Source organism: Aphelocoma coerulescens, chromosome 25 (assembly GCF_041296385.1).
Source record: "Aphelocoma coerulescens isolate FSJ_1873_10779 chromosome 25, UR_Acoe_1.0, whole genome shotgun sequence".
Lineage (NCBI taxonomy): Eukaryota > Metazoa > Chordata > Aves > Passeriformes > Corvidae > Aphelocoma > Aphelocoma coerulescens.
The window spans coordinates 2074056-2087535 of NC_091038.1; the positions used below are offsets into that span (position 1 = coordinate 2074056).

General features: G+C 58.0%; 1 protein-coding gene across 1 annotated transcript in view; it reads right to left on the bottom strand.

Annotated features, from left to right (window-relative positions):
* LOC138098482 (DDB1- and CUL4-associated factor 8-like) overlaps positions 1 to 13480 on the bottom strand; it is a 36449-nt gene that overhangs the window by 21634 nt on the left and 1335 nt on the right. The window contains exons 2-4 of the mRNA XM_068995052.1: positions 9347 to 9416; positions 5666 to 6312; positions 3 to 143 (exon numbers count right to left, since the gene is read on the bottom strand). Coding sequence (XP_068851153.1) covers positions 3 to 143; positions 5666 to 6312; positions 9347 to 9395 — 837 coding nt within the window. The 5' untranslated portion in view covers positions 9396 to 9416. The remainder of the gene's footprint in view (positions 1 to 2; positions 144 to 5665; positions 6313 to 9346; positions 9417 to 13480) is intronic.

The following is a 13480-nucleotide window of genomic DNA, read 5'->3' on the forward strand; positions in this document are numbered from 1 at the left end:
ACCTTGTGGGAGGCTCCCTTGTGCTGGGCCACGCGCTTGGTGCTGCGGCAGCACTGAGTGGCCGAGAGCTCGGCCACCCTCACTTGCCCGTCCCGGGCACACATGGCCAGCGTGGAGTCGCCGCTGTTGGGCAGGAATTTGGCCTGGAAAACAAGGAAAACAGGGGAAGAAAAGGTAGGAAAAAAGGGAGAGGGGGAGTGGTGGGCGGAGAGGAGGTGGAGGGAGGAATGGGGAGGGGAAGGTGCTGGTGGGAATTGGCCTGGGAATTACGGCAGATGTCCAGGGAATTGTGTTGGTTCTCTTGGGAATCATCTCGAGTTCTCCCAAGAATTGTGCTGGGAATTATCCCAAACTCTCCTGGGAATCATTGTGGGGATTGTCCCAAGCTCTGCCACGAATCAGCCCAGCTCTCCTGGGAATCATCCCAAGGTTTCTCCTGGGAACCATCCCAAAACTCTCCCAGGAATCATCCCAAGCTCCCCCAGGAATGATCCCGAGGTCTCCTGGCTCTCCTGGGAATCATCCTGGCAATTATCCCGAGCTCTCCCAGGAATCACCATCAGCTTCACTGGGAATCATCCTGAGCACTCCCAGGAATCCCCTGAGCCATCATCCCAAATTCTCCTGGGAATATCCCAAACTCTCCTGGGAATATCCCAAATTCTCCTGGGAATCCCCTGAGCCATCATCCCAAACTCTGCTGGGAATATCCCAAACTCTCCTGGGAATACCCTGAGCCATCATCCCAAACTCTCCAGGGAATACCCCAAACTCTCCCGGGAATCCCCTGAGCCATCATCCCAAACTCTCCTGGGATTATCCCAAACTCTTCTGGGATTATCCCAAACTCTCCAGGGAATGTCCCAAACTCTCCTGGGAATCCCCTGAGCCATCATCCCAAACTCTCCTGGGAATATCCCAAACTCTGCTGGGAATATCCCAAACTCTCCTGGGAATATCCCAAACTCTCCCAGGAATCCCCTGAGCCATCATCCCAAATTCTCCTGGGAATCCCCTGAGCCATCATCCCAAACTCTCCTGGGAATGTCCCAAACTCTCCTGGGAATCCCCTGAGCCATCATCCCAAAATCTCCTGGGAATATCCCAAACTCTTCTGGGATTATCCCAAACTCTCCCAGGAATCCCCCGAGCCATCATCCCAAACTCTCCTGGGAATCCCCTGAGCCATCATCCCAAACTCTCCAGGGAATATCCCAAATTCTCCTGGGAATATCCCAAACTCTGCTGGGAATATCCCAAACTCTCCCAGGAATCCCCTGAGCCATCATCCCAAACTCTCCTGGGAATATCCCAAACTCTCCTGGGAATCCCCTGAGCCATCATCCCAAACTCTCCAGGGAATATCCCAAACTCTGCTGGGAATATCCCAAACTCTCCTGGGAATGTCCCAAACTCTCCCAGGAATCCCCCGAGCCATCATCCCAAACTCTCCTGGGAATATCCCAAACTCTCCCGGGAATCCCCTGAGCCATCATCCCAAACTCTCTGGGAATATCCCAAATTCTCCTGGGAATCCCCTGAGCCATCATCCCAAACTCTCCTGGGAATATCCCAAACTCTCCTGGGAATATCCCAAACTCTCCCAGGAATCCCCTGAGCCATCATCCCAAACTCTCCTGGGAATATCCCAAACTCTCCTGGGAATACCCTGAGCCATCATCCCAAACTCTCCAGGGAATATCCCAAACTCTCCCAGGAATCCCCTGAGCCATCATCCCAAACTCTCCTGGGAATATCCCAAACTCTTCTGGGAATATCCCAAACTCTCCTGGGATTATTCCAAACTCTCCAGGGAATATCCCAAACTCTCCCAGGAATCCCCTGAGCCATCATCCCAAACTCTCCTGGGAATATCCCAAACTCTCCTGGGAATACCCTGAGCCATCATCCCAAACTCTCCTGGGAATATCCCAAACTCTCCCGGGAATCCCCTGAGCCATCATCCCAAACTCTCCTGGGAATATCCCAAACTCTCCCGGGAATCCCCTGAGCCATCATCCCAAACTCTCCTGGGATTATCCCAAACTCTCCTGGGAATATCCCAAACTCTCCCAGGAATCCCCTGAGCCATCATCCCAAACTCCCCAGGGAATACCCCAAACTCTCCTGGGAATCCTCTGAGCCATCATCCCAAACTCTCCTGGGAATATCCCAAACTCTCCTGGGAATATCCCAAACTCTTCTGGGAATATCCCAAACTCTCCTGGGATTATCCCAAATTCTCCTGGGAATATCCCAAACTCTTCTGGGAATATCCCAAACTCTCCCAGGAATCCCCTGAGCCATCATCCCAAACTCTCCTGGTAATATCCCAAACTCTTCTGGGATTATCCCAAACTCTCCCAGGAATCCCCTGAGCCATCATCCCAAACTCTCCTGGGAATATCCCAAACTCTGCTGGGAATATCCCAAACTCTCCTGGGAATATCCCAAACTCTCCTGGGAACCATCCCTGCTCTCCTGGGAATCCCCCTCAGCTCTCCCAGGAATCATCCCAAGCTTTCCCTTTGGAATCCTCCTGGCTCCCTTGGGAATGATCCCAAGATGACCCCGGCAACCCCCCCGGCATTCCCAGGAAATCCCACCTTTTTCCAGGGAACCATCCCAAGCTCTCCTGGCTCTGCTTGGCAATCATGCTGCCAATTATCCCAAATTCCCCCACAAACCCTCCCCAGATCCCCTGGGATTTATCCCAAACCTTCCAAGCCCTCTCCCAGGAACCAGCCCGATCCCGACCCCCATCCCAGCTGGATCCCCACAGGATGGGGAATCCCAGGGCAAACCTGTGGGATTTGGGGATCAGATCCACCCAAACCATTCCCAGCCTCAGCTGGGGCTTTCCTGGGATCCCCCCCCGGCCCCTTCCTCATCCTCATCCCTCGGGATCGGGATTTTAGGGCACATCTGTGCGATTTGGGGGACCTGTTCCCAAATCCTTCCCTGAGCATCCCTTAGCTCAGGTGAAGTTTTCCCGGGATTCATCCCCGTGTCCAAACGTGGACCTCAGCACGGCAGATTTTGGGGCACATCTGTGGGATTTAGGAGCCAGTTCCCCCTACAGAGCATCCACAATATTCCTACATCCCCCTGCTCCAATCACACCTTTCCCAACCATCCCTTTCCCAGCTCAGCTCTTCCTGGCATCCTCTCCCACCCCAAAAAGAGACCCTGAAAATTTTAGGGCACTCCTGTGGGATCTGGGGGGTCAATCTGTGGGATTTGGGGACCTGTTCCCAGATCCCTCCCCAAGCATTCCCCTTCCCAGTTGAGCTCTTCCTGGGATCCTCTCCCACCCCAAAAAGAGACCCTTAAAGATGACGGATTTTAGGACACATCTGACAGATTCGGGGGCTCAATTCCACCTGACCTGTTCCCAAATCCTTTCCCAACCATCCCCTTCCCAGCTGAGCTGTTCCTGGGATCCTCTCCCACCCCAAAAAGAGACCCTGAAGATGATGGATTTTAGGGCACTCCTGTGGGATCTGGGGGGTCAATCTGTGGGATTTGGGGACCTGTTCCCAGATCCCTCCCCAAGCACTCCCTGGCCCAGCTGAGCTGTTCTGGGATCCTCTCCCACCCCAAAAAGAGCCCCTGAAGATGACGGATTTCAGGACACATCTGCAGGATTTGGGGGGTCAATTCCACCTGACCTGCTCCTAAATCCTTTCCCAACCACCCCTTTCCCAGCTGAGCTCTTCCTGGCATCCTCTCCCACCCCAAAAAGAGACCCTGAAAATTTTAGGGCACTCCTGTGGGATCTGGGGGGTCAATCTGTGGGATTTGGGGACCTGTTCCCAGATCCTTTCCCAAGCATTCCCTGGCCCAGCTGAGCTGTTCCTGGGATCCTCTCCCACCCCAAAAAGAGCCCCTGAAGATGATGGATTTTAGGACACATCTGGGGGATTTTGGGAGTCAATTCCACCCAAACTGCTCCCACTTCCCTCTACTCCAGTCACACCTTTCCCAACCATCCCCTTTCCCAGCTGAGCTGTCCCTGGGATCCTCTCCCACCCCAAAAAGAGACCCTTAAAGATGACGGATTTTAGGACACATCTGGGGGATTCGGGGGCTCAATTCCACCTGACCTGTTCCCAAATCCTTTCCCAACCACCCCTTTCCCAGCTGAGCTCTTCCTGAGATCCTCTCCCACCCCAAAAAGAGACCCTGAAAATTTTAGGGCACTCCTGTGGGATCTGGGGAGTCAATCTGTGGGATTTGGGGACCTGTTCCCAGATCCCTCCCCAAGCACTCCCTGGCCCAGCTGAGCTCTTCCTGGGATCCTCTCCCACCCCAAAAAGAGACCCTTAAAGATGACGGATTTTAGGACACATCTGGGGGATTTCGGGGATCAATTCCACCTGACCTGTTCCCAAATCCTTTCCCAAGCACTCCCTGGCCCAGCTCAGCTCTTCCTGGGATCCTCTCCCACCCCAAAAAGAGCCCCTGAAGATGATGGATTTTAGGGCACATCTGTGGGATTTGGAGCTTCAGTCCCCCCTACAGAGCATCCACAATATTCCCACATCCCCTTGCTCCAGTCACACCTTTCCCAAGCATCCCTTTCCCAGCTCAGCTCTTCCTGGCATCCTCTCCCACCCCAAAAAGAGACCCTGAAGATGATGGATTTTAGGGCACTCCTGTGGGATCTGGGGGGTCAATCTGTGGGATTTGGGGACCTGTTCCCAGATCCTTTCCCAAGCATTCCCTGGCCCAGCTGAGCTGTTCCTGGGATCCTCTCCCACCCCAAAAAGAGACCCTTAAAGATGACGGATTTTAGGACACATCTGGGGGATTCGGGGGCTCAATTCCACCTGACCTGTTCCCAAATCCTTTCCCAACCATCCCCTTTCCCAGCTGAGCTCTTCCTGGGATCCTCTCCCACCCCAAAAAGAGCCCCTGAAGATGACGGATTTCAGGACACATCTGTGGGATTTAGGAGCCAGTTCCCCCTACAGAGCCTCCACAATATTCCCACATCCCCCTGCTCCAGTCACACCTTTCCCAACCATCCCTTTCCCAGCTGAGCTGTTCCTGGGATCCTCTCCCACCCCAAAAAGAGACCCTGAAAATTTTAGGGCACTCCTGTGGGATCTGGGGGGTCAATCTGTGGGATTTGGGGACCTGTTCCCAGATCCCTCCCCAAGCATTCCCCTTCCCAGCTGAGCTGTTCCTGGGATCCTCTCCCACCCCAAAAAGAGACCCTGAAGATGACGGATTTTAGGGCACATCTGGGGGATTTTGGGAGTCAATTCCACCCAAACTGCTCCCACTTCCCTCTACTCCAGTCACACCTTTCCCAACCATCCCCTTTCCCAGCTGAGCTGTCCCTGGCATCCTCTCCCACCCCAAAAAGAGACCCTTAAAGATGACGGATTTTAGGACACATCTGGGGGATTCGGGGGCTCAATTCCACCTGACCTGTTCCCAAATCCTTTCCCAACCACCCCTTTCCCAGCTGAGCTCTTCCTGGCATCCTCTCCCACCCCAAACAAGGACCCGGACCATGACAGATTTCAGGACACACCTGTGCACTTTGGGAAACCCATCCCGACAACGTCCCTCAGGACGCACCTTTAGCATTTCCCCACCCCATCCCCACTCCCCATCCCATCCCCATCCCGTGCCATCCCCGTGCCATCCCCACCTGGAAGACGTTACTCTTGTGCCCGCTGTCGAACTGCAGCACGGGCCGGCGCCGCAGCCAGTCCCACACCAGCACCTTGAGGTCGTCGCTGCCGCTGGCCAGGCGGGTGCCGCGCTGGTTGAAGTGCAGGGTGTTGACGCAGCCCGTGTGCCCTTCCAGGCCGTGCTGCAGCCGGAACTTCTGCACGAACAGCCGGGCCCCGCACGCCTGCGCCACGAAGCGGGAGCAGCCGCCCAGCTGGCGCTGCCGCAGCGCCGGGATCGCCCTCCAGCGCGGCCGCGGCAGCGCCCACGTCTCCGAGGCCACCCAGTCCTCCAGCGCCTGCTCCTCGTCCGACGAGTCGCGCTCGTGGGGCGGCCGCTTGCGGGGTCCCCTGCGCCGGGCGCGCGGCTCCTCCTCGTCCTCGTCGTCCTCGTCGTCGTCCTCGTCCTGCCGCGGCTCCTCGGGGATGGAGTAGTGGCCGGTGTCGTCCATGCTGTCGCTGTCCTTGTCGCCGGAGCTGTCGCTGTCGCTGCCCCGGCCCCGCGCGGCCCCGGCGTCGTCGCCGGTCAGGCTCAGGCTGAGGTCGGACGCCTCCACCTCGATCCCTGAGGACGTCTCACGGCCCTCCTCGGCTGACATCTCCTCGGGGCTGCTCGACAGGCTGCCTGGGGACAGGGGGACAGGGGGACATCAGAGTCACCAGGGTCATTGCACTGCTCAGCAGGGGGACAGGGGGGACAGGGGGACATCAGAGTCACCACACTGCTCAGCAGGGTGCCAGGGGACAGGGGGACAGGGGGACATCAGTGTCACCAGGGTCACTGCACTGCTCAGCAGGGGGACAGGGGGGACAGGGGGACATCAGTGTCACCAGGGTCACTGCACTGCTTGACAGGGTGCCAGGGGACATTGGGGACATCAGTGTCACCACACTGCTCAGCAGGGTGCCTGGGGACAGGGGGACACGGGGACATCAGTGTCACCAGGGTCACTGCACTGCTTGACAGGCTGCCAGGGGACAGGGGGACAGGGGGACATCAGTGTCACCACACTGCTCGACAGGGTGCCAGGGGACAGGGGGACATTGTATCGTCACCCTGGGGACAGTGTCACCAGTGTCACTGCACTGCTCAGCAGGCTGCCTGGGGACACAGGGACAGCACAGTGTCACCGTGAGGACAGGGACAGTGTCACCAGGGTCACCTCACTGCTCAACAGGGTGCCAGGGGACAGGGGGACATCAGTGTCACCAGGGTCACTGCACTGCTCAGCAGGGGGACAGGGGACAGGGGGACACGGGGACATCAGTGTCACCAGGGTCACTGCACTGCTTGACAGGGTGCCTGGGGACAGGGGGACATCAGTGTCACTGCACTGCTCAGCAGGGTGCCTGGGGACATGGGGACAGCACAGTGTCACCGTGAGGACAGGGACAGTGTCACCAGGGTCACCTCACTGCTCAGCAGGGTGCCAGGGGACAGGGGGACATTGGGGACATCAGTGTCACCAGGGTCATCACAGTGCTCAGCAGGGTGCCTGGGGACAGGGACACTGTCACAGCACCATGGGGACAGTGACAATGCCACCAGTGTCACACCATGGGGACAGGGACAGCATCACCAGTGTCACACTGCCATGGGGACAGTGCCACCAGTGTCACACTGCCTGGGGACAGCGTCACCAGTATCATACCGCCATGGGGACAGCTCGACAGGCTGCCTGTGGACAGGGACAGGTGGCACTGCCACCACCATGGGGACAGCATGGTGGCACCGTCACTGTCACCACCACGTCACTTTGTCACCCTCACTGTCACCCTGTCCCCATCACTGTCACCACCACTGTCCCCATGGCACCCTCGCTGCCACCCTGTCCCCATCACTGCTGCCACCCTGTCCCCACCACTGCCCCATTCACCGTCCCCATGGCACCCTCGCTGCCACCCTCGCTGCCATCCTGTCCCCGTTGCTGTCCCCCTCTCTGCCACCCCGTCACCCTCGCTGTCCCCTCCCGTCCCGCTTGCTGTGACCCTGCCACGGTCACAGTGTCCCCCCCTCAGTGCCACCGTGAGCCTCTCCCTGTTTGTCCCTTGTCCCTCTCCTTATCCCCCTGGCTGTCCCCTGTCCCTCAGAGTGTCCCCCTGTCCCCCTGGGTGTCCCTCTGTCCCTCTGGGTGTCCCTCTGGGTGTCCCCCGTCCCCCTCCGTGCCCCCCTGTCCCCCTGGGTGTCCCCCTGTCCCTCTGGGTGTCCCTCTGTCCCTCTGGGTGTCCCTCTGGGTGTCCCCCGTCCCCCTCTGTGCCCCCCTGTCCCTCAGAGTGTCCCCCTGGGGGTCCCTCTGTCCCTCTGGGTGTCCCCCTGTCCCTCAGAGTGTCCCCCCGTCCCCCTGGGGGTCCCTCTGGGTGTCCCACATGCCCCTGGCTGTCCCCCTGTCCCCCTCTGTGTCCCTCTGTCCCTCAGAGTGTCCCCCTGTCCTCTTCTGTGTCCCTCTGAGTGTCCCCTGTCCCTCTGGGTGTCCCTCGTGCCTCTGGCTGTCCCGTCCCCCTCCGTGTCCCTCTGTCCCTCAGAGTGTCCCCCTGTCCCTCTGGGTGTCCCTGACCCCCTCCCTGTCCCTCTGGCTGTCCCCCGTCCCCCTGGGGGTCCCTCTGGGTGTCCCCCATGCCCCTGGCTGTCCCCATGTCCCCCTCCATGTCCCTCTGTCCCTCAGAGCGTCCCCCTGTCCCCCTCCCTGTCCCTCTGGCTGTCCCCTGTCCCTCTGGGTGTCCCTCTGTCCCCCATGGCATCTCCTGTCCCCCTCCCTGATGCCTGAGCATCCCCCTGGCTGTGCCCTTCCCTGTCCCTCTGTCTGTCCCCCTGTCTCCCTGGCTGTCCCCTGTCCCTCTGGCTGTCCCCTGTCCCTTGGGGTGTCCCTGTCCCCCCCCCGTCCCCCTGGGTGTCCCTCTGGGTGCCCCGACCCCCTCCCTGTCCCCCTCCCTGTCCCCCTGGCTGTCCCCCTGTCCCTCTGGCTGTCCCCGTCCCCCTGGGTGTCCCCTGTCCCCCTGGCTGTCCCCCTGTCCCCCTCCCTGTCCCTCTGGCTGTCCCCCTGTCCCCCTGGCTGTCCCCCTGTCCCCCTGGGTGTCCCCCTGTCCCTCTGGGTGTCCCTTTTGCTGTCCCCCTGTCCCTCTGGCTGTCCCCCTGGCTGTCCCCCTGTCCCTCTGGCTGTCCCCCTGGGTGTCCCCCTGTCCCCCTCCCTGTCCCTCTGTCTGTCCCCCTGTCCCTCTGTCTGTCCCCCTGTCCCTCTGTCTGTCCCTCTGTCTGTCCCCCTGTCCATCCCCCTGTCCCTCTGGCTGTCCCCCTGTCCCCCTGGCTGTCCCCCTGTCCCCCTGCCTGTCCCCCTGTCCCTCTGTCTGTCCCTCTGTCTGTCCCCCTGTCCATCCCCCTGTCCCCCTGGCTGTCCCCCTGTCCCCCTGGCTGTCCCTCTGTCTGTCCCCCTGTCCCCCTGGCTGTCCCCCTGTCCCTCTGTCTGTCCCTCTGTCTGTCCCCCTGGCTGTCCCCCTGTCTGTCCCCCTGTCCCTCTGTCCATCCCCCTGTCCCCCTGGCTGTCCCTCTGTCTGTCCCCCTGTCCCTCTGGCTGTCCCCCTGTCCATCCCCCTGTCCCCCTGTCCGTCCCCCTGTCCCCCTGGCTGTCCCCCCATCCCCCGGCTGTCCCCAGCTGTGCCCTCACCGTTGGCGATGTCCGTCCTGCCGTCCATGCCGCCGCCTCTGTCGGACATCGCCGCTTCCCGCGGGATTCCCTGCAGGGACAGCGGGACACGGGGCTGGAGCGGCCCTGCCACGGCCACCCCGAGCTGGCCCCGTGTCCCCAACCCCCCCAGGGCACCGAAGATGTTCCCAAAATCCCCATTTCCCATGGGAAAACCACCTGGGAAAACCGCAGGACACCCAACCCTGGCGTGGCTGTTCCCAAAATCCCCATTTTCCATGGAAAAACCACCTGGGAAGGCTCCAGGACACCCAGCCCTGGCTCAGAATCCCAAGGAATTCCCATCCCAAGGAATCTGGAACTCCCAGGGATCCATTTTTAAACATTCCCACAAAAAATTCCCATTTTCCCCCCGGCCACAGGCCCCACAGTACCACGGATGCTCCCAAAACCTCCATTTTCCATGGAAAAACCACCTGGGAATGCTGCAGGACATCCCGGGAAAAGCCAATCCCGAGAGATTTGTGATGCCAGGGATCCATTTCTGAACATTCCCCCCCAAAATTCCCGTTTTTCCCACCTTCCACGGGCTCCACAGCACCACTGGCTGCTCCCAAAATCCCCATTTTCCAAGGAAAAACCAACGAGGAAGTTCTGGAACAACCCAACCGTGGCGTGGCTGTTCCCAAAATCCCCATTTTCCATGGAAAAACCACCTGGGAAGGCTCCAGGACACCCAGCCCCGGGCTCAGCATCCCAAGAAAAGCCAATCCCAAGGAATTTTTCACTCCAGGGCCACTTTTTTCAACCCATTCCCACAAAAAATTCCCTCTGGAATCTCTCCAGGAGAGCACTGGACACCCGGGTGTCCCCCCAAAACCCACTTTGGACACCCCCAAAATCCATGGGAATGGGCAGGAGAGCCGGAATTCCACTGGAATTCCAAAGGTGAGCACGGGATTTATTCTTCCCCTTCAAATCCCACCGTTTTTGCTTCCACCCCAAGGAATTTTTTGCTTCCACTCCGAGGTGAGGGACTGGGAAAAAACTTCCAGAGGGGAGGAAAATCAATTCCTGATCCATCAGCCCCCTCTGGAGGGTGGAAAACTCTGGGAATTGCAGGGAATAACAACAAAATCCCGGGATTCCGTGGCTGCCTGGACACGCATCTGGACAGGCTCGGCATTCCTGGCCTGACAGGGAAAATATCCCGGCCCAAAAAGATCCCAGGGCATTCCAGAGCCTCTGGAATTGGGATCCGCCCAGCCTGGCCTCTCCAAACTGGGACAAACTGGGACAAATTGGGCAGCAATTCCAGAGTCATCCCCAGGGGATGGTCCTGTCCATCCCACACGGCCCAAATTCCTCATGGCATCGGTTCCAGCCCCCCAAATTCCTCATGGGATCAGTTCCAGCCCCCCCTGGTGCTCCCAAAATTCCACAAATCCAACATTCTGGCAGCCCAGGATTCCTCTGGGATGGAGCCCCCAATTCCTCTGGGATGGAGCCCCCAAATCCCTTGGGATGGAGCCCCCAAATCCTCTGGGATGGAATTCTCAATTACTTTGTGATGGAAATCCCAAATCCCCCAGGATCAGAGCCCCCAAATCCCCAGGGATGGAATCCCCAAATCCTCTGGGATGGAAACCCCAAATCCCCAAGGATCAAGGCCCCAAATCCCTCAGAATAGAACCCATAATTCCTCTGGGATGGAGCCCCCAAATCCCCAGGGATGGAAACCCCAAATCCTCAGGGATCAAGGCCCCAAATCCCTCAGAATGGAACCCACAATTCCTCTGGGATTGAGCCCCCAAATCCCCAGGGATGGAGCCCCCAAATCCTCAAGGATGGAATTCCCAATTCCTTTGTGATGGAGCCCCTAAATCCCCCAGGATCAGAGCCCCCAAATCCTCTGGGATTGAGCCCCCAAATCCCCAGGATGGAAACCCCAAATCCTCTGGGATGGAGCCCCTAAATCCCTCAGGATCAGAGCCCCCAAATCCCCAGGATGGAATCCCCAAATCCCTTGAAACAGAACCCCCAAATCCTCAGGGATTGAGCCTCCAAATCCCCAGGGATGGAAACCCCAAATCCCCAGGGATGGAGTCCCCAAATCCCCAGGGATCAAGCCCCCAAATCCTCTGGGATGGAGCCCCTAAATCCCTCAGGATCAGAGCCCCCAAATCCCCAGGGATGGAAACCCCAAATCCCCAGGAACAGAACCCCCAAATCCTCTGGGATGGAGCCCCCAAATCCCCAGGGATCAAGGCCCCAAATCCTCTGGGATGGAGCCCCCAAATCCCTCAGGATCAGAGCCCCCAAATCCCCAGGGATGGAAACCCCAAATCCCCAGGAACAGAACCCCCAAATCTTCAGGGATGGAGCCCCCAATTCCTCAGGGATGGAGCCCCCAAATCCCCAGGGATGGAACCCCCAAATCCCCAGGGATGGAACCCCCAAATCCTCTGGGATTGAGCCCCCAAATCCCTTGGAACAGAACCCCCAAATCCCCAGGAATGGAGCCCCCAAATCCCCTGGAACAGAACCCCCAAATCCCCAGGGATGGAAACCCCAAATCCCCAGGGATGGAAACCCCAAATCTTCAGGAACAGAACCCCCAAATCCTTTGGGATTGAGCCCCCAAATCCTTTGGGATCAGAGCCCTCCCCTCCCCCACCCCCAGATGGTTTTGGGGTGTTCAAACTCCTCCCTCCCTCCACCCCAACCCCCCCCCCCCCAGGCAGGAAAACCCCATCCAGACATTCCCAGTTTTCCAGGATTTCGGGTGGATAATCCCAACCCTTCCCGGGAGCCTGACAGATCCCGTTAATTAGCCGTTAATTAATGCTAATGAAGCGGCTTCCCCTTGGGAATCCCATGGGAATCCAGAATTCCCATCTGGGAGCATCCCGGGCTCCCCCTTCCCTATGGATTTTCCAGAGTTTTTTGGGAACACCCTGAGCCCATTCCTTAATTAATGGGGGTGTTAATGAGCCCCGTGTGCCTCAGGAGCATTCCCAGATTTCCAGGAGCATTCCCAGGAGTTCCCAAGGCCCAGGGAATCCCGGTGTTCCCGGAGAAATCCCAAAAATTTTGGGGGACCCCCCTGATTCCCAGGAAATCCCAGAAAATCCCTGGGGGATCCCAAATTTTTGGGGACCCCATGATTCCCAGAAAATCCCTGGGGGATCCCAAATTTTTGGGGACCCCCCAATTCCCAGAAATTCCCAGAAAATCCCAGAAAAACCCAGAAAATCCCTGGGAGATCCCAAATTTTTGGGGACCCCCTGATTCCCAGGAAACCCCAGGAAATCCCATAAAATCCCTGGGGATTCCAAATTTTTGGGGACCCCCCTCAATTCCCAGGAAATCCCAGAAAATCCCAGAAAATCCCTGGGGGATCCCAAATTTTTGGGGACCCCCCTCAATTCCCAGGAAATCCCAGAAAATCCCCGAAAATCCCAGAAAATCCCCTCAATCCCTGGGATATCCCAAATTTTTGGGGACCCCCTGGTTTCCAGGAAATCCCAGAAAGTCCCAGAAAATTCCCCCAATCCCTGGGGTATCCCAAATTTTTGGGGACCCCCTGATTCCCAGGAAATCCCAGAAAATCCTGGGGGGATCCCAAATTTTTGGGGACCCCCCTAATTCCCAGGAAATCCCAGAAAATCTCTGGGGGGATTCCAAATTTTTGGGGACCCCCTGGTTCCCAGGAAATCCCAGAAAATCCCTGGGGGATCCCAAATTTTTGGGGACCCCCCTCAATTCCCAGGAAATCCCAGAAAATCCCCTCAATCCCTGGGAGATCCCAAATTTTTGGGGACCCCTCTCAACTCCCAGGAAATCCCAGGAAATCCCAGGAAATCCCTGGGAGATCCCAAATTTTTGGGGACCCCCCTCAATTCCCAGGAAATCCCAGAAAATCCCTGGGGGATCCCAAATTTTTGGGGACCCCCCTCAATTCCCAGGAAATCCCAGAAAATCCCTGGGGGATCCCAAATTTTTGGGGACCCCCCTCAATTCCCAGGAAATCCCAGAAAAACCCAGAAAATCCCTGGGGGATCCCAAATTTTTGGGGACCCCCTCAATTCCCAGGAAATCCCAGAAAATCCCCTCCATCCCTGGGAGATCCCAAATTTTTGGGGACCCCTCTCA